General features: G+C 39.1%; 1 protein-coding gene across 1 annotated transcript in view; it reads left to right on the top strand.

Annotated features, from left to right (window-relative positions):
* ADGRV1 (adhesion G protein-coupled receptor V1) overlaps positions 1-19,326 on the top strand; it is a 273,612-nt gene that overhangs the window by 221,070 nt on the left and 33,216 nt on the right. The window contains exon 86 of the mRNA XM_065661610.1: positions 11,843-11,964. Coding sequence (XP_065517682.1) covers positions 11,843-11,964 — 122 coding nt within the window. The remainder of the gene's footprint in view (positions 1-11,842; positions 11,965-19,326) is intronic.

Genomic DNA, 19,326 nt, shown 5'->3' with positions numbered 1-19,326 from the left:
GGTTTGTTTGTTGGTGGTTTTTTTTTTAATAAATCAAATATGTAAGTGGCTAAATTAAAAATCAGGTAAAATTTTTTCTTACCCTCTTTGTCTGCTATTGTTGACTCTGAAACTTACCTTGCAAAGAAGGTTCGTCTTGAACTATCCAGAGTCACAGAATCATAGAATGGTTGGGGTTGAAAGAGCCCTTTAAAGCACATCCAGTTCCAACCCTGCTGCCAAGGACAGGGGCACCTTCCACTACACCAGGTTGCTCAAAGCACAGAAACAGTCTTTCTACCTCCTTGACCCAGCTCAAAGGTACCTAGGTTTGAAGTTTATTTCAACTTAATACCATTTTCTCTCCTCCTCCCACGATGCAGTGCTTTGAATAGTGCAGTGCACTGCCAGTGATGATTTGGACAAACAGTTAAATGTTCAACCTGCTCACCTTCTTGCTGACCTCATATAATGGAATTACAGAATGGTTTGGGTTGGAAAGAACGTTGAAGAGCTCATCCAGTTCCAACCCGCCTGCTATGGGCAGGGACACCTTCCACTAGACCACATAGAACAGGTTGCTCCAAACCGCATCCAACCTGGCCTTGAACACTGTCAGGGATGGGGCAGCCACAGCTTCGCTGGGCAACCTTACTGTAAAAAAACAATCTTCTGTTTATACATTATAAATCTATCTTCTTTTTTTTTTTTTTTTCAGTTTAAAACCATTTCCTCTTGACCTGTCACTACAAGCACTTGCCAAAAACCTTTCTCCATCTTTTTATAGGACCTCTTTAAATATTGAAAGGCTACTGTAAAGTGTACCCGGAGCCTTCTCTTTTCCAGGCTGAACAACCTCAACTCTCTCAGACTTTCCCCATTGGACAAATGCTCCAGCCCTCTGATCATTTTTGTGGTCTCCTCCCTACTTTCTCTAGCAGGTCCATGTTTTTCTTGTCCTGGGGGACCCAGCCCTGGACTCGGTAGTCCAGGTCATGATTCCTGTGATGAAGCCCAGGATCCAGTTGGATTTCTGAGCTGCAGGCATAAGCTGCTGGCCCATGTGCAGTTTTTAATCTGCTTGTATCGTGCTGTCCTTCTCTGCAGGGCAGCCTCAGTTCTTCATTGCCTGCTCTGTACCAATACTGGTGACTGCCCTGACCCGGGGCAGGACCTTATGCTTGGCCTTGTTGGACTTCATGAAGTTCACATCAGCCCACTTCTTCAGGCAGTCAGGGACTGAATGGCATTCCTTTCCTCAAGCATATTAACTACACCACTCAGCTTGCTACCATCCACAAACTTTCTGAGGGCACACTAAATCCTACTATGTCATTAATAAATATGTTGAACAGTACTTGTCACAGTATGGACCCCTGAAGGGCATCACTTGTTACTGATCTGCATTTGGATATTGAGTTCCTGACTACAATTCCTAATCCATTAAGTAGTTCGTTTATCAATCCCACATCTCTCCAGTTTAGAGACAAGGATGCTGCATGGGCCTAAATTAAAGGCCTTAGAGAAGTCAAGATAGATAACATCAGGTGCTTTCCCTTATCTACTAACACAGTCACTCCATCACAGAGGGCCACCAGATTAGTCTTCTACAGATGTGAGAACAAATTCTGTCTCCTGTGGTAAAGCATCTTCCTGAAGATAGGTAGCACTACAGTGTTTTACTATTTTGTTTTGACTGTAGAAGCAGTGAGTTTTTTATTAACCAAACTAAAGTGGTCTCCAAAGTATTTTAGTTATTAAAAGTACAGTAATAATGCTAGTTTTCACCATACATATCTAAAAGAAAAAATTTGCCCCTTGGTAACTGCAAAAAGGATCTTTGTATACATAGTTAAATAGTTTCTCAGAAAACTGTAGGATACAATTGGGGTTTTTTTTTGCATATATTTATACACAGGTACTAATTTGTTAGTTCTGTCTCTTTTTCTGGCATGCATGTATTCTTCCTAGTTCTCTACATTTACCCTAGGTACTCCTGACCGAGTCACATCTCCCTGTGCTGTCCTGTTTCCAGGCTTATAAAAACAGACAGCTAGCCTTTTTGCAATTTTTTCCTCATATTAATAGTTAATTCATTTGGCTGTGGGCTGTAGTCTTACCAGAGAGCTTATCATACTCTTTTATCATAGAATCATAGAATAGTTAGGGTTGGAAAGGACCTCAAGATCATCTAGTTCCAACTTCCCTGCTATAGGCAGGGACACCTCACACTAAACCATCCCGCCCAAGGCTTCATCCAACCTGGCCTTGAACACTGCCAGGGATGGAGCACTCACAACATCCCTGGGCAACCCATTCCAGTGCCTCACCACCCTAACAGGAAAGAATTTCTTCCTTATATCCAATTTAAACTTCCCCTGTTTAAGTTTTAACCTGTTGCCCCTTGTCCTGTCACTATAGTCCCTAATGAAGAGTCCCTCCCCAGCATCCCTATAGGCCCCCTTCAGGTACTGGAAGGCTGCTATGAGGTCTCCACGCAGCCTTCTCTTCTCCAGGCTGAACAGCCACAACTTCCTCAGCCTGTCTTCATACGGGAGGTGCTCCAGTCCCCTGATCATCCTCGTGGCCCTCCTCTGGACTTGTTCCAACAGTTCCATGTCCTTTTTATGTTGAGGACACCAGAACTGCACACAATACTCCAGGTGAGGTCTCACAAGAGCAGAGTAGAGGGGCAGGATCACCTACTTCGACCTGCTGGTCACGCTCCTTTTGATGCAGCCCAGGATACGTTTGGCTTTCTGGGCTGCGAGAGCACACTGCCGGCTCATGTTCATTTTCTCATCGACCAACACCGCCAAGTCTTTCTCCGCAGGGCCGCTCTGAATCTCTTCTTTGCCCAGTCTGTAGCTGTGCCTGGGATTGCTCTGACCCAGGTGTAGGACCTTGCACTTGTCGTGGTTGAACTTCATAACGTTGGCATCAGTCCATCTCACAAGCATGTCGAGGTCCCTCTGGATGGCATCCCTTCCCTCCAGCGTATCAACCGGACCACACAGCTTGGTGTCATCGGCAAACTTGCTGAGGGCGCACTCAATCCCACTGTCCATGTCAGCGATGAAGATGTTACACAAGACCGGTCCCAACATCGATCCCTGAGGGACACCACTCGTTACTGGTCTCCAGCCGGACATTGAGCCATTGACCATAACCGTTTGTGTGCGGCCATCCAGCCAGTTCTTTATCCACCAAGTGGTCCATCCATCAAATTGATATCTCTCCAATTTAGAGAGAAGGATGTCGTGTGGGACAGTGTCAAACGCTTTGCACAAGTCCAGGTAGATGACATCAACTGCTTTACCCTTGTCCATCAGTTCTGTAGCCCCATCATAGAAGGCTACCAAATTGGTCAGGCAGGTTTTCCCGTTTAGTGAAGCCATGCTGGCTGTCACCAAGCACCTTGTTGTTTCTCATGTGCCTTAGCATGCCTTCCCAGGAGAATGTGCTCCAAGATTTTGCCAGGCACAGAGGTGAGACTGACTGGTCTGTAATTCCGTGGGTCATCCATTTTTCCCTTCTTGAAAATGGGGGTTATATTTCCCTTTTTCCAGTCATCGGGAACTTCACCTGACTGCCATGATTTTTCAAATATGATGGACAGTGGCTTAGCAACTTCATTCGCCAGCTCCTTCAGGACCCGCGGATGGATTTCATCAGGTCCCATGGACTTGTGTGTGTTCAGATTTTTAAGATGGTCTCGAACCAGATCCTCTCCTACACTGGGCCCAAGGTCGTTGTTTTTGCAGTCCCTGCGTCTGCCTTCTAAGACCTGGGTGGTGCAGTCAGAGCCTTTGCCAGTGAAGACCGAGGCAAAGAAGTCATTGAGAACCTCAGCCTTCTCCAAATCCTGTGTAGCCAGTTCTCCCGAAAGCTTCCTCAGGGGGCTATGTTGTTCCTAGTCCGTTTTTTGTTTGCTACATACCTTTTCTTATGTTTGAGATATCCTTTAAAAGAATATGATTAAAATAAGGTTGTAGTGGAGAATAAACACAAATAAATAGAATTTCCAAATCCTAATTTGGGCAGCACATACACTTCTCATTGCCCTGTCTGGAACACCAAATATGTGAGATTGCACTCTCGCAGTCTTTTTAACTGCTCCAGAATTGCTGTTATACTAGTTGTGGTTTTTTTACATGGTTGTGATTGATACAGCTTGCTGAGTTAAGAGAATTTCCTTCGATAGTATAAGGCTAGAAGAAAGTGCAATGGGAGAGGCAAGAATCAGTTATCTCTTAGAGCAGGCAGCATTTCCTCCTCAAAAGTGACTGTTGGAAAATAGTGTGAAAGTTGATTTACAAAGACTGTCAGCTCTACCCCTTGTAAACTCTTTCAAATATTTTCACAGTTTGATAGAAAAGAGACTTCAATTTGAACTGATGAACTGATTCAGTTTGCCAACCTTTCCTCAAATATGTTTAGTTGACTGATTCTTCTGCTATTTATACAAACTCTCTTCTCAAAAGATAGCCTTGAAAGGGGCCAAGCTGCTAAACAGCCTCTGGGTGAACTAATATTTAAGTCTGCAACAAGAAAAACTGCTTTTGAAAGAAATCAGATGGTGTAAAGCAGGATGGTTGTGTTTGGCTGAAATAACAAGAAATGATTGTTCTTTCTTGAGAGTCCTAATATGCAAATATAGCAATTGGAGACAGCAATCCAACATACATTATTTTCCAACTGTTTGCTTAATCTTTCATAATTTTACAAAAGTTTGAAAATATAATGAAAAATTTTTGATTGAAAAATCACCTGCATTTTTTCTGATAATACCTTTGTGAATAGATGACTTCCATTTGTTGAAAAACATGTAAGTTCTTCAGCATAAACGTAAGTTTTAAACATAAACATAAGTTTTGTGCTCTGTACTTAAATATGCAGTAGAATTTACCTGATTCCAATCTCATCATTGTATATGTGCCAGAATTAACTTAAAGTTTCAAACCTTATGTTGCCAAAATAGAACTTCATGAAGAATGCCTTAGATATTTAGCTGTAAAATTTTAACTACCTTCTTGCGTGTTCCTTCATATAAATTTCTTTAATATATTTATTGTCTTAGCAGTATGCAATTCCTGATCATGACACAACATGTTGGATGGTCCACCTATACCTACCACCATCTGATCTTCTCAAGAAATAAATAAGCCTTACAAAATACAAGACATTCCAACCATGCTTCTGTGCTCAGGAAACAATGCTGAGGACAGGGCTTTTGATTCTAAGTGAGAATGTATATCTAAACCTGTGGTTACTTGTCTTCCTTATCCTGTGAGCTATATGTTAAAATCTGTATCGCAAATTATAAGATACATATCGTGTATCTAAGAGAATCGAAGGAGCAGTAAATTGCAGGAGTGCTTTCATCTTGAGATGACAACATGCCTCTAGAACTCAAGAACCAGATGTTGGCTACCTCTGAAAGTTATGTACAGTATTCACAGTATTCATCACAGTCACACTGGATACAATAATTTAGTCTGATAGTGCTCCAGGGGCTTTTCTTTTTTGCAATTAGGAGAAAATCAAATATTTGCCTCCTAGGTTTTTTACAAATTCAGGTAAGAAAGATTGCAAAAATATAATTACAAGCAGAAATAAAGAAGAAAGCTCTGAATAACATAGTAACTTAAGTGCATTGTCTCCCTCGTGTAGTTCAGATTGTTTGCCCTTCACTTCACATGCAACAATTAGCTTTCTTCCGTTAAAGAAATCTGCAGATGCAAGTTGATTTACATGAGTTATGCCTGTACAGTTGTGAAGTTAGCACTCATTTAATATTTTGCGTAATACTTCTAAATAATTTTATTATATGGAATAAGTAGGTTCAATTTTTTCTACATTTTTTGTTTTACTGTTTTGGGATTTGCCATGTTCTGCGAATAACCATAATAGCATAAGCTATAATAAGACGCCTGGTCTTTCATTTGATTATACCATAAAATTGTATGAGAAAGTTTGCCAAAAAAAAAAAAAAAAAAATTTTGTAGTTGTTGTGTAGTATTTATGCTGATTGGGAGGTATGCTTCTCATTTAGGAGGGTTTTTTTTTAATTTCAAGCTCCACAAGGAGCAGCAAATAAAAAAATTCTACATGAATCAGAAATAATATTTTAACAGGTTTGTTGCTTGCTGTTTTTATAAATTATCAAGGAACAATTTTGTCCAACTGGATTTCATGGACGTGCACCTGCTTTCATGGACATGCTGTCTGACCTCCTTCAGTATCACCTACTGTTAAATTGTGCACGTCCTTAACATTCCAGTCTGGAATCAGAAGTTTTGTCTTGAGTCACAAATTGATTGCATGTCAGTGGTGGTGGTGGTGGTGATATTTTCTTCTTTGAACTCTATGGGGAAATCTGTTAGCCTTTTTCTTTTGGCCACAAAATCCTGTTATCAAACTCTTTTTCTACAACAGTTGTGAAAAGTGACCAAATACATAGCCATCAGGATTCGGAGCACTGTTTTTCAAGCTTATTAAAACAATTTTTTTTTTTTTTTTGCATTTTTGTAATTCTGTTGCTAAGGTTAAAGCCATGAGTTCTGAAGCAATAGTCTGTAAATGTTTTGCTAATTTAGGTGTCCCACAAATCTGTGAAATTCTGTAAAGCAATACCTTCTTCCCAATCACTTAGGAAAAATGTTTGTAGAGATCTTTTAGTTTTTGCAGTAGGTCTTTATGCCTAGGCAAGAATAATTAAAAACAATTAAAGTTGCATTATCAGTTTAACAACCTAAGGGGAAGACACGTAATAAATATTTAAACTCCAAAGATCATTAAAGCTGTATTATTTAATTGCTTCTTTTATTGACATTGCTATTTTTAGAAAAAAAATAAAACACTAGTACAAAAATTAAACACTAGGTAGTACTAAAAGGTGTAATATGGGCCTAGACAGTCGTGAGAATACAAACATTTGGATTCTTTATTTTCCATAGTTAAATCATCTAGATGTTTGCTGCAAAGATACACTCAGCATTGCTTTTCAGAGTCTTAGTATTATTTACTAATTTACTGTTTTATTAGTTTCTATTTGATTTACATTGTTTACTGCACAGATTCAGTGTGCTGGAAAATTTTATCTGTAATATCAGGCACGGAAGAAAGGAAGAAAGCCTTCAGCTAGTCTACCTGACAGTTTTGTAACAAGACAAACTTAGTACATAAAGTTGAGGAGTAGGTGTAACTCTACAGACAGAAGAAACAGAAAAATGGCAATTCCAGAATATGAAGTTTAATTTCTTTTGAATTATATGTCTGTTCTAGGTAGAAGAAAATGCATTATCTTCTAAGCTATATAATCTGATTCAAACTGGAAGAAAAATTGCTTTTTTTTCTGGGTATGACTTGGTAGCAATCACCAAACCTATCTGCTTGACTGGACATGGTGTTCTGAAGGGACTAATCCTGGTATTGTACAATCAGAAAGTTTGTGCTGAAAACACAAATTTGCACTGAAAGGAACCTGAAATGTCATTCAGTTCCAACCCCCTGCCACAGGCAGGGACACCTTCCACTAGACCAGGTTGCTCCGAGCCCCAGCCAACCTGGCCTTGAACACTGCCAGGGATGGGGCAGCCACAGCTTCTCTGGGCAACCTGTGCCAGGGCCTCACCACCCCCCCAGGGAAGAGCTTCTGCCTGAGAGCTCATCTCAGTCTCCCCTCTGTCAGGTTAAAGCCATTCCCCTTGTCCTGTCCCTGCAGGCGCTTGTCCAAAGCCCCTCTCCAGGTTTCTCCCTTTAGGCACTGGCAGCTGTTCTAAGATCTCCCTGAGCCTTCTCCAGGCTGAACCAGCCCAGCTCTCTCAGCCTGTCTCCAGAGCACAGCTGCTGCAGCCCTTGCAGCATCTCTGGACTCACTCCAACAGCTCCTCAACTCTCTTAGATGTGACTTCATTTCTGAAGTCATGCAGAGGGTGTCTGAACCACAGACTTATGGTGGTGAACTTCTTTGTGGATCTCAGTAAGCTACTGCAACCTGCTTAAGTTGCAGTAGGTATAGACACGTAAGCCTCATCATCAGATCATTTTGCTGCGTAGGTCAGGACAGATGTCTTACAGTGCAGCAGATAAAACTGTCACTTATACCCTTTGTTTTCTTCATGAGGTTTATTGCAGAAATGTAAAATCATGTGGATTTATTTTGTTACAGATTTAAAACTGCTGTAGATGAAAGCATAGCTGTTTTGCAATGTTCTGGGGATTTTGTTTGCTTTTATTTCTTCTTCTTGCTTCTGTTATAAGGAAACCAGATAACAAACATGAGGCTGACAGCTGTTTCAGTTGAGCAATCTGGCATTTTATTACCTGAATCTTCAGCTGTTCCTGTGGAGTTCCTTGCCACTGGATACTCTGAATTATCGTAGTTCACCAAAATTGGTTCAACATGATTTCATGAAAGAGAAGTCCTCTGGAGATTGCTAAAGAGAAAGAAACTGGTTCAGGATACTCCTGAGCTGTAAATGGAAGATTTGTTGGGAGAAGTACCACATCTGGCCAGCTTTTCTGGCCCTTGGTGGTGGCAAGGCCAGATAGATATTGTTTCATGCCCCTTACAGCTCCTTTTAAGTTTCCACTGAGGTAATTGAATTTTTCTATCATTTTAATACTTTTTCATTACATTAATTTTGTAATCTAATCCAAACAAAAATATTGCAGTCTCTTTTTCAAGTTCTCACCAGCATTTTTTTCTATGTAAATCACTGGAAAAAAACTTGTGTTTACTCTAAGAACTCCCCTACTGTAGTAAAACTATAGGTTTGCCACCCATAAAAAGTAATTGCAATGTACTGCAGCCCTCGGAACAGTAACCATTGCATAAAAATAAATTTTATAGCTGAATTAGTAAGGAAACTAATGTTTTCTCAGCAGTGGAGGGGAAATGAGAAGCAGTGGACACATAGTTGTTTGGTAAGTTGAATGCATGTAATTTCGCCTAGTCAAATGCCAAGCTTGACTATGGTGGGTTTTCAAACCTAAAAACTGTAACTAGAATTGCATAAGCTGCATTTATCTCTACTGAGTTATAAACTCTGCCAGTGTTTCTTAAGCTTGTATTTGGGGAAAAGGGAAGATATTTCAGGGAGAGAACATAAAGAGTCAGGATGGCAATACATGGATGCATACATACACATATATATTTACGCAGTGAGTGGACTGATTGTTGCTTAAATAAAATCTTTCATCATTCCTAGTGCTAAAAAAGGTGTGGTAATGGTGTAAAAAAATGTGGACTGGCATGGTTTGAATATATAATACCCAACAGAGCTGCTTGACTATGTCTCGAGTACATCACACTGATACTAAGTGGACTATTCCATGGCAGTCTGATTTGCTAAGGTTTACTCAAGTAGTCTAAAGGCAGTGGTTTGCACTGGATTTAGACTAAAAGTCATGTCAGTAAAGGTTCATCTGCGCAGAAAAAAATTTTTTGGAGTTGGAGTTTGGGAGGGGGTTGTTGGTTTTCTTTCCATATGAAGGAAACCACAGATAAGTAGACTGTCTATTCTGGTTTATTACAAGGCTATTTATTGGCACCCTTTTCCTTTATGCAGTGTTGTTTTTACAAACTTAAAAGAAATTGTTGCTGATATTCTGATATGTTTGTTCTAGTCATTGAGCTTTTGTTTGATCAAAATACAACAACCTGTTTAAACAAAATAGATGAAGAGAATTCAAACAGCTGAGACTTTAAAAACTGCCAAAGTTTCAATCCTGCATTAACCCTTTACATACTGACAATAGAGCAATTGTTACTGAGAAACGTAAAAGCAGAATTGTAAACTGTACCAGTGTTCAGCATACAGCAAAAAGCAGGTACTTCAGACTTTTTCTTGGTAGCACGCATCTATAATCAGACATGTTTGTACAAGTGACATTCATTACGTAAGTTTATGAGCATTACCTGAGATACACACCACAGAGGTCTTGTTAGATTGAGTAAGTTTGGTTCTGGTTTTACCTGTGGTAGTTTTATTCTGGGGAGATGGCACTGAATTTATCAAATTTCCCTCTCACACACACTTGAAAATAATGAAGTCAGATCATTGTACATCGAAAGTATATGATCGGTATACCATGTTGGTCCATTTCCTTCAGCTTCATGTAAACAACGATATATGGCTGCAACATTCTTGAGGTGCTAGGTTATGATTTATATCATGGTATTTTTTCTCAGGTAATGTTTATGCACTAAAAGCAGAAATCCTGGTGTGTTAGCTTCTGGGAGGTTCTGCTGCCTGCAGTTTGTCCTCCCACAATTTGCTTTCTTCTTTCACCTGCCCCCACCTGAGTTGAACTAAATTGCAAAGTAATACAAAGCCAGATCATTATTTGAACTACAGGAGACAATGCTTCATTGTTTGCTTTGGTCTGTGTACAGCATTTAGAATTTAATAGGTGATCATTAGTTGCTACTCCATTATATCAGCTGAATTTCATAGACAGATAAATATTTTTGCATGATTTTGAGATTTAAAGAAAAGCTGATACCATTCCGTTAATATCTGTGCACAGATAATGAGTTGCTCTACAGATAATTACTAAATTTACCTTTAGAATTACGTTTACAAAAAGCAGCATTTTTTGATGTATGGGTTGGGGTATTTTTTAATTTTTATTCATTCCATTATTACAACCTTAGAAACTTTGAGGTTGCCAGTTCTTTGCTGTTTTTTTCTTTTTTTGTGAACATTGTAAGTACACATCTAATAAGCATTCATTAATGCATGGGATGTAGGATAAAGAGAAATACTTTATGCTTTACTTCTTATTGTGCTACCTGGTATTTTAGTGGGCTTTGCATTTTCAATTATTGTAAAAGCATTGTGATGTTGCTCATGTATATTAGTAGCTGTTAAAATAAAAGTTGTTTCAACATCCACTGGTGCCGCAAGGAATTTTTCCATTTCGCACACGGCATTTTGAGACAGGTGCCTTGTGTGCAAGGGATACTAGCAGCTCTGGAGTGTGATATGACAAATAAATTGCATTTCTGTTCTGTTCATCTAACAAAATCAAGTCCATCCCAGATAAATAACAGAAATACGTAATCTTAATCTTCTTCCTCTCATGCTGCTCTGAAAATGCACATATATTATTAAAAATAATGTTTGGGATCAGGGATCCCTGAGAAGACAGGAAGTCTCAGGCCAGCAGTAAATTTTGGCCATACCTCTCTTTGCCATGGGAGAAGTGATTCAGGTGCTTAATAGACACTGATTGTCAACTAAAGTTATCCAGTCTGGCTTCCAGCTTTCTCTTCATAAGGAACCAGTCTTCCAAAGGGTCTGTTTTGTATGTACTGATCATGTACAGATCCTTTTGATCTCCTTTAGGTCTGATGCTGTGCTAAGGCACCAGTACCCACACAATGGGTACCTCAAGTCTTCATACCTCAAGTCGTGCTAGAGTTCCCCAGGTGCCCAGAACTCCCATCCACTGAGAGAAAGCTAGCAATTCTGCATGCACAGAAACAGTGCTATTTACGAATGGCCAAACTGGAATGGATTTATATCACATAATCACAGTCTGGTTTAGGTTGGAAGGGACCTTAAAGCTCATCCAGTTCCAACCCCCTGCCACAGGCAGGGACACTTTCCACTAGACCAGGTTGCTCCGAGCCCCATCCAACCTGGCCTTGAGCACTGCCAGGGATGGTGAAGCCACAGCTTCCCTGGGCAGCCTCATAGTCTTCCCTCGTATTGAAGAATCTGGGGCAGAAGGGCTGATAGCTGGAGAGCAAACTCCAAGGTTGGACAGAGATGGCGAAACCAGGTCCTGTGTCAGTAATGCTTCAAAAAGTGTTTTTCCCAGGGTGAAATGCTTTGTTTGTGTTTTTCAGAGATCCCCTTGGTTCTGTACCTCTTTGCCCTGATTTCCGTCACTTGGCTGTGGGGAGGGCTGCACATGGCTTACAGGCATCTCTGGATGTTAGTCTTCTTCATCATCTTCAACAGCCTGCAGGTAAGAGCTGGCGACTTCCCCTTCGGTCCTCTTGCAGAGCTGGGCTTTGTCTCCACTGCTCACAAAACACTAGAGATTTTAGCTTCACCAGCTGAGCAGCATCCAGAATTGCACTGTGACACAGTGGAAATGTTAACTTAAGTCGGCTGTTTATTTCTCAAATGAGCATAGAATGCATATTAAGGCAAGGGATGCATTGTTTTGAAACAATAGCAGTATAATTGCATAGATTTAATTTCATAGCTAATACACTGGGAAAGAAAATTGCTTGCTTCTGAATGTAATGTGTTACTGAGTAAACTGCAGCCTTTGCAAAAACATTGGGTATTTCAATTTTCTGTATTTGTTAACTCTAATAAAAAACCAAACAAAAACAAAACAGAAAAATGAACAAACCACAGAGATTTAAAATTATACAACCCTAAGACTGATATTTTTTATTATGAGAGGTGAGCCTTGGGGGTTAGCTTTTCTCATGCAACATGCCTATTGGTAAAGCATTAAAAAAGAATAAAAAAATATGTTTTCATTGAAAAAATGAAATACAGACAACTGGATGTTGATTATTTAGTTATAAAATTAAATAGACCTTTGCAGAATTTTACACATGTAAGTGCTTCCACTGGACTCAGTGCTACATTACACTGCATTCAATGCTACACTGTGCACTGCAGAATTGTTTACAGAATGCAGGTTACTATATCATGGATTGGAAAATGATGTCTGAAAGCAGGGAAATTAAGAGAAATTTAAAAAATATATATCCAAATCTATGATGTACAAATTCCTCTGCCATGTTTATAATAGAAGTATCTGTGATACCATGTATTATTTTCCAATAAAATAAAAAAATTACTGAATAAAAGAAAAAGTAATTCAAATTTTCACAAAGCAGATTATTATTTAATTTTTTTTTAAACTGAGAAAAAAATGTCTCTTATTCTCCTTGTAATACATTTGATTATTCAGTATATGTTATTTAACTATTCTGTATATATTGGCTCAAATTAGTTATGATTTATGTTTTGGTTTTTTTCTGTGAAGTTAGGTGAATAGATTTACTCTATTAATGGTCTACACCATAGACATAGAATTACTTCTTTGCAGTGAGGCTGCTACAGCTCTGCAGGACTGGCAGTAGTACCAAAGCACATCACCTCCCTTTCCTCTCCCCCTGCAAAATCTCAGAGTGCCTACAAATCACCATGGGAGTTCTAGCACTACAACTGCAACTACTGCAGCCTTATAGTGAAGCCTAATTCACTGATACAAAGCACAAATGTGTGGTGATATTTGTTTACATACATGTGTATACACACACACACACACACACATATATATATATATATATCTACTTCCTTAATATCTCCCTGAAAGGAATTATTATTACAATCTGGTCTGGGTTTGTGTTACATAGATCCATCCCTTATATAAATGTTTTCAAAGGGTAATTCATTATAGTTGAGATTTTCTGGCAGAGGTAAAACAGTGTTAGAGTACTGCAGTATGCATGGATACTTGCTTTAAAATAAAACTGCTTTATTGCCAGTGCATATTTATAGAAGAAAGATGTGGATACTCTGTGAAAATTATCATTCTTGTCCAGAATGTTGACCCTTCTGTGGAACTGCCAGGAGAGACTTTCTATTAGTCTGCTATATATAGGTTGAAATCCAAGTGAAGTTCAAAGCCATATAATTATTGTTGTTTTAATTGATGTTGCCAGTTTCAAGACACCAATTAATGTAATACTATCAAGAAGTAAAACAGGGTGTTGAAAGTCAACTGAATAAAATATCAGGCCCACAAGGTTTGTGGGGATTTATTGCACTAGTGGTCCAGAATGATGGCAGGTAATATGAAAATACAGATAAAATAGAATTCCTAGAAAAATGTGTAAGTCATGACTGCTCTTAGAGACACACCACACCGCTGAATAACTCCAAAGTTACGATTTCGTAACGATCCAGGTAAAAGTTCTGGCTGCCCCATCCCTGTCAGTGTTCAAGGCCAGGTTGGACAGGGCTTGGAGCAATCTGGTCTAATGGAAGGTGTCCCTGTCTGTGGCAGGGGGTTGGAGCTAGATGAGCTTTAAGGTCCCTTCCAACCCAAGGTATTCCATGATTCCATTAAAAGTGAGATTATAACAGAAATATTTCTCAATCTGTGTGAAGTTTTTCAGTTGGTTAAATTCAAAGCTTTCTCTGTAGTTTTATATCCATTCATGCACTCTAAAATCTTTAAACTTTAGGAATTTTGTTGTTTTGGGTTTTTTTTCTTTTATTGGTTATTTGATTTTTGACTGGTCTCTTATCAACATTGCTTGCCCATAAAAAAGTTAAAGGCCAGTAAGACTTGCAGAGGTAGTATATAACTCTTCTGTGCATCTGCTGGAACTTTTTTTTTGGGGGGGGTATTAATTATAATTTCAGAAATATTTCTACCATGATTTCATGCAACTGAAAAAATCACAGGATGGTTTTGAAAGGGACCTTAAAGCTCATCTAATTCTAACCTTCTGGCATGGGCAGGGGCACCTTCTACTAGAGCAGGTTGCATAAAGAAAAGAATACATATTTTCGTGTATACTTTTCTTGTACTCAAGGACCTGACATAAATAACTTTCAATATCAAGAGCTATACTCTTCTGTAGGCTGTATGTTGAAGCAGGCTGTGCACAAAGGTCAATTAATCTCTATTGTTAAGTGCATTTCCAATCTTTCAGAGGCATGTCCCCAGTTGCATCCCCACCTCCATCAGAAATCTGGAAAATATATATTCAGAAACTTTGTTTGAAATCTTATGAGAAGCTAGGAAATGAAAAATTAAGCCTCACCCTCCACTGGCCAGCTTGCCTTGTGTTGTTGTCATTGATGTGCAATACCATTCATGGAGCATACTGGTGGTGATGCCAAATCATCCATAATTCTTCCTTTAACTCTCTTCGGACACAAGCAACTGCTCCACTACTGGATGTCATCTCTTTTGTACTGAGATCAATTCATTTGATTTCTTCCCAAACCTATCAGTAATAGATGGTAATATCTGGGGAATAACTGTAGATATCAATAGGACTGCAGAAAATACTGCAGCATCTGCATTCAAATTACATCAATATCAATGTGCCACATCAAAATGAGAAATGTTATTTTTGTTACTCCTAACCCTAGAGAATCTGTAAAACCTCAAATATAAAATAAACTTTCCTCTATTGAAAAGATGTAAAAAAAACTTTTAAATATTTACTCTCTTCCTGGATAATATTTTAAATTAAAACATGGAGTCTGGAGCTACAACTCAAGCAATAATAAATAAAAACTTTTCCTTCCAGCAGTGAGGAGGTCAGGAACTTCAGACTTCATGTTTTAAACCCATCTTTTATTCTTTGCTGGATTTTTCAGACATGAAATGCAATCAGATAGAACCCATCTACATAGGAACTATTAGACAGTATCGAGTATTTACTACTATATATTGGAAATTATTTTTTGAACTGTAAAGGTACCAAATATTTAAAAGGAAAAGATACCTTTTTTTTGTGTTGGATACGCTGAGAACAGTTAAAAAAAAAATAAAAATAAAGACTAGCTTTTTCACAGGACTACAGGTTTTATATTTGTTTGTTTTAGTAAGTGATTGTCTTCAGTGTTTTGTAAATCTCTACAATAAAACAAGTTTAAAAAAGATTTCCTGGAACACCCCCACATTTTAAATAACCACCCCACATATATTGTTCTCCTGCTATAATGTTACCATTTATCTAATCAGGAAACAGAAAAAAAAATATGTATGATTCAGGCAACTAGATTGCAGCATGCAATGGAAAACAGGGATGGAACAAGGTGTAGAGTCAGTAAAGTTCCTTAATCTACAATTTTGGTTAGATAATCGGATGCAGCAAATTGTCTTCTTTAGAGAAAATCTCAGCATGCAGAGTCAGGTTCATCCATGACACAGATAACCATCTCCAGTGTCCTTTGAAGCTTTAATCTCAGCTCGGCTGTTTGGGATAGGAAAATGGGACTTAGCAGTGGATAACAGATTTTAATAATGATTTGAGAGGATCTAGATATCTTAGTACGTGCTGTTGGCATCTCATTCTACACATTAGGTCTTTATCAGCTCTCAGAATTGATAGTGTTTTTTACAATGAGGCTGGTTTTCTGCAATAAAAGGTGGTTTTAGCATTTGTTGGTGGGTACTTCTATTATACAACATGCCCTGTTTCAGCTGGAAAGCAGTTTGGTGTTCATTAAGAGGTCTTCCCCAACAGCAGAAGAGAACATGAAATAGTTTATGAGAAACCTGCTTCCCCGCTGCTCAGGAGATAAAGACTGTGTAATGAAGCAGAACATAATGTCTTAAAATGTGCTGGATATCCAAATGGATTCAGTTTAGGAGATTGGAATGACACTGCATGTTATTCAGTTTGGTTGCTCAGCCTTATGACATACATTTCCTAGGAAATGAACTTGATAGAGAAATCATCTACTAAGGACAAATTGTTTCTGAGCACTTCCTGTGGGAAACAGTTCCCATCATAGATGGGTTTATAGAACAAGCTATTCTAGTGAATGGAGGGGAAAGCAAGCCTTTTCCTGTAACTTCAGGAATAAACATGCAAAGTGCTGTACTGGGGGACAGTAGATGATTTACAAAATAAAAACTAAATTTATGAAAGCATAAAAAGAAAAGGAGAATTATGTTTGGGATAGTGGATATTTTGGGTTCCCTGGCAGCATGCTCTTGATTCTCCTACCCAGGCAACATCTGTGTTGCAGAAGCATGCCCAAAGCTCTCAAGGACATGTAATGACAGGACAAGGGGGAATGGCTTTAACCTGACAGAGGGGAGATTGACATAAGCTCTTAGGCAGAAGTTCTTTCCTGTGAGGGTGGTGAGGCCCTGGCACAGGTTGCCCAGAGAAGCTGTGGCTGCCCCATCCCTGGCAGTGTTCAAGGCCAGGTTGGACAGGGCTTGGAGCAACCTGGTTTCGTGGAAGTTGTCCCTACCTGTGGCAGGGGTTTGAAACTGGATGAGCTGTAAGGTCCCTTCCAACTCAAACCACTCTGTGATTCTACGTGAAATGCCTAGGCTCCTTATGTTTTCACTTCAAAACTGAAGGGAACATTCACCTCTTTTTCTTTCTTTTTTTTTTTTTTCACGTGTGATTGCCTTTATAAATTTATTCACGAGACGTTTGCTGGGGTCAGGAGTGAAAGAATAACCTGCTGTCTTATGTACTTCCCTCTAGAGGTGAGGATTTCACAAGCTGTTGTGCATATGCCGTACTCATCTGAAACAATTGCTGTGTTTTTCGTGCAGTGAGGGGGGTATTTCTGGTTTGTATAGTTAACGTCATCGGTGGCATATTTGCAGTTCAATGTATCCAAAGTTCAGGGCAGTGGGTAGATCTCTTCCAGGTGTTTGCAGAGGGGTTGGGATGAGGCTTCAGACCCATCTCAGGGTCTTCCCTGGAGCTGACTTGCTTAATATAATCTTGATTATTCTTCAGCTATATTTCCAGCAAACTGCACTGCACACCCCAACCCTCCATCTTATCATTTAGGCTGAAAACTACAAGGTACTAGATACCCTATAGTTACTGCTATTCTGGTTTCCTTTACCTTGTGCCCCACCACACCCTAGCCCCAGCAATAAATCAGTTAACTTTTTTAATAAGTAATTTTGAATCAAAGCCTTGCTCTTATGAAATACCGAAACATTACCAGTCAAGAATATCAAAACTTCGTTTTTCAGCAACTTTAAATAGGAGAAAAGTAAATAAAAACTGGGAGGTAGCCTATTATTAAGGACATTGTTCAGAAAGATCTTGTGTGGTGGTTTTGTCTGATGCAGATAAGGGTATTTGAGCACACCAGGATGACTCATGCCCACATAATGACAGGTGGTATTTTATTACATGTATTACATGTAAAATAAATCTTCCCAAGAAACACATGATGCATCAGGAAGAAAGAGTGGACTGTTCGTTTCCCAAACTGTGCAAAATGGCTGATATGCCTAATATTATGAATTTTAATGACAACATATTTGTAGTAGATTACAGGCTGAGAAGATTCAGGAGCATTAGGGGAAATGTTTGAAAAGCCCATAGTTCCTTTAACAAGAAATATGGATGTACAGAAAGTGAGTGAACAGAAGCATGTCAAAACCTGGCATTGGCTGGAGTAGACATAATTCACCAAAATCAATTAAAATAGCAAAGGCAAACTAGAAAAGGAGCAAGAACTAGCCAAGGAGATAAAATGCAGAAGAATATTAGGAGATACAGTGGCAAAAAAAGCACCCAAATGAACCACATTATAATGAGGAATACCATGTTTATGGAGGAACAGAAAATTAGTATAGCAAGAGAAATCAATATGCCAGAGTTTTAGAAGAAAAAAAGAGGTTAAAAAATACAGCATATTGAGAAAGCAAGAAGAGACCCAAACCATGCATTTTGTAAGCATATTATATTAGTGCAGTAAAGATAAACAAAAGCATACAGTTTATAAAGATCATGCAAGTACCAGTTGCAAATGAAAGATGTGCTTTTTCCTAGAACATACTGTTTAACCCTGGGACATAGACACTGAAAAGGTGAGTGCTATAAATAGGTTCACTTCCTGTTTCTTATGACATCTCCTAAAGTGTCTCCTCCTAATGAGTCAGAGATGGACTAGATGATACCATACAGCAATTCTGATGATTGAAGCCACACAAGAACAAGTCAAGTACTAGGCAGACATGAGATGTGAGTAAATGTGGCGAACTGCAAAAGGCTGCCTAAAGATTTTGCAGAGGTGTGATTCTACACTGTAGATAAGCCCAGCAAAAGAAAATGAAGTCATCATAGTGTTGCAGGCTAAGGTGAACTACAGGCAGAATAGCAACAAAAGTACATAAGCTTGTACATGTCAAAATAGTAGAGGCAACAGCAAACACTCTTCTGTCAGCTCAGTGCATAAACCAAACACAGTTAAACACAGCTCAAAGAATTTGTACATTACCCTAAAAGCAAAGTACATGGGACTGAAAGGGATTCATCCAAAAGTGCTGAAAGATCTGGCCGTGTAGTTGTAAGCCTGCTTTTGAATATCATGGCGACTGAGGATAAGCATGGAGGCAAGGTAAAAGATAAGATTACTCTCAACTTTTAAGAACACAGGAAAATTTGTGGCTGACAGTAACTAGGGAAAGTGGAACTCATCTTGGAAATCAGGTTGTTGTGGTTTAAGCCCAGCCGGTAACTCAGAACTAAGCAGCCGCTCGCTCACTCCCTTCCTTATTCCTCCCCCTGCTCCCGGAGGGAAGGGGAGGAGATCTGAAAGAATGTAACTCCCATGGGTTGAGATA

The sequence above is a fragment of the Lathamus discolor genome, chromosome Z (genome assembly GCF_037157495.1).
Source record: "Lathamus discolor isolate bLatDis1 chromosome Z, bLatDis1.hap1, whole genome shotgun sequence".
Classification (NCBI taxonomy): domain Eukaryota; kingdom Metazoa; phylum Chordata; class Aves; order Psittaciformes; family Psittacidae; genus Lathamus; species Lathamus discolor.
This window is presented reverse-complemented; position numbering and strand designations above follow the sequence as displayed.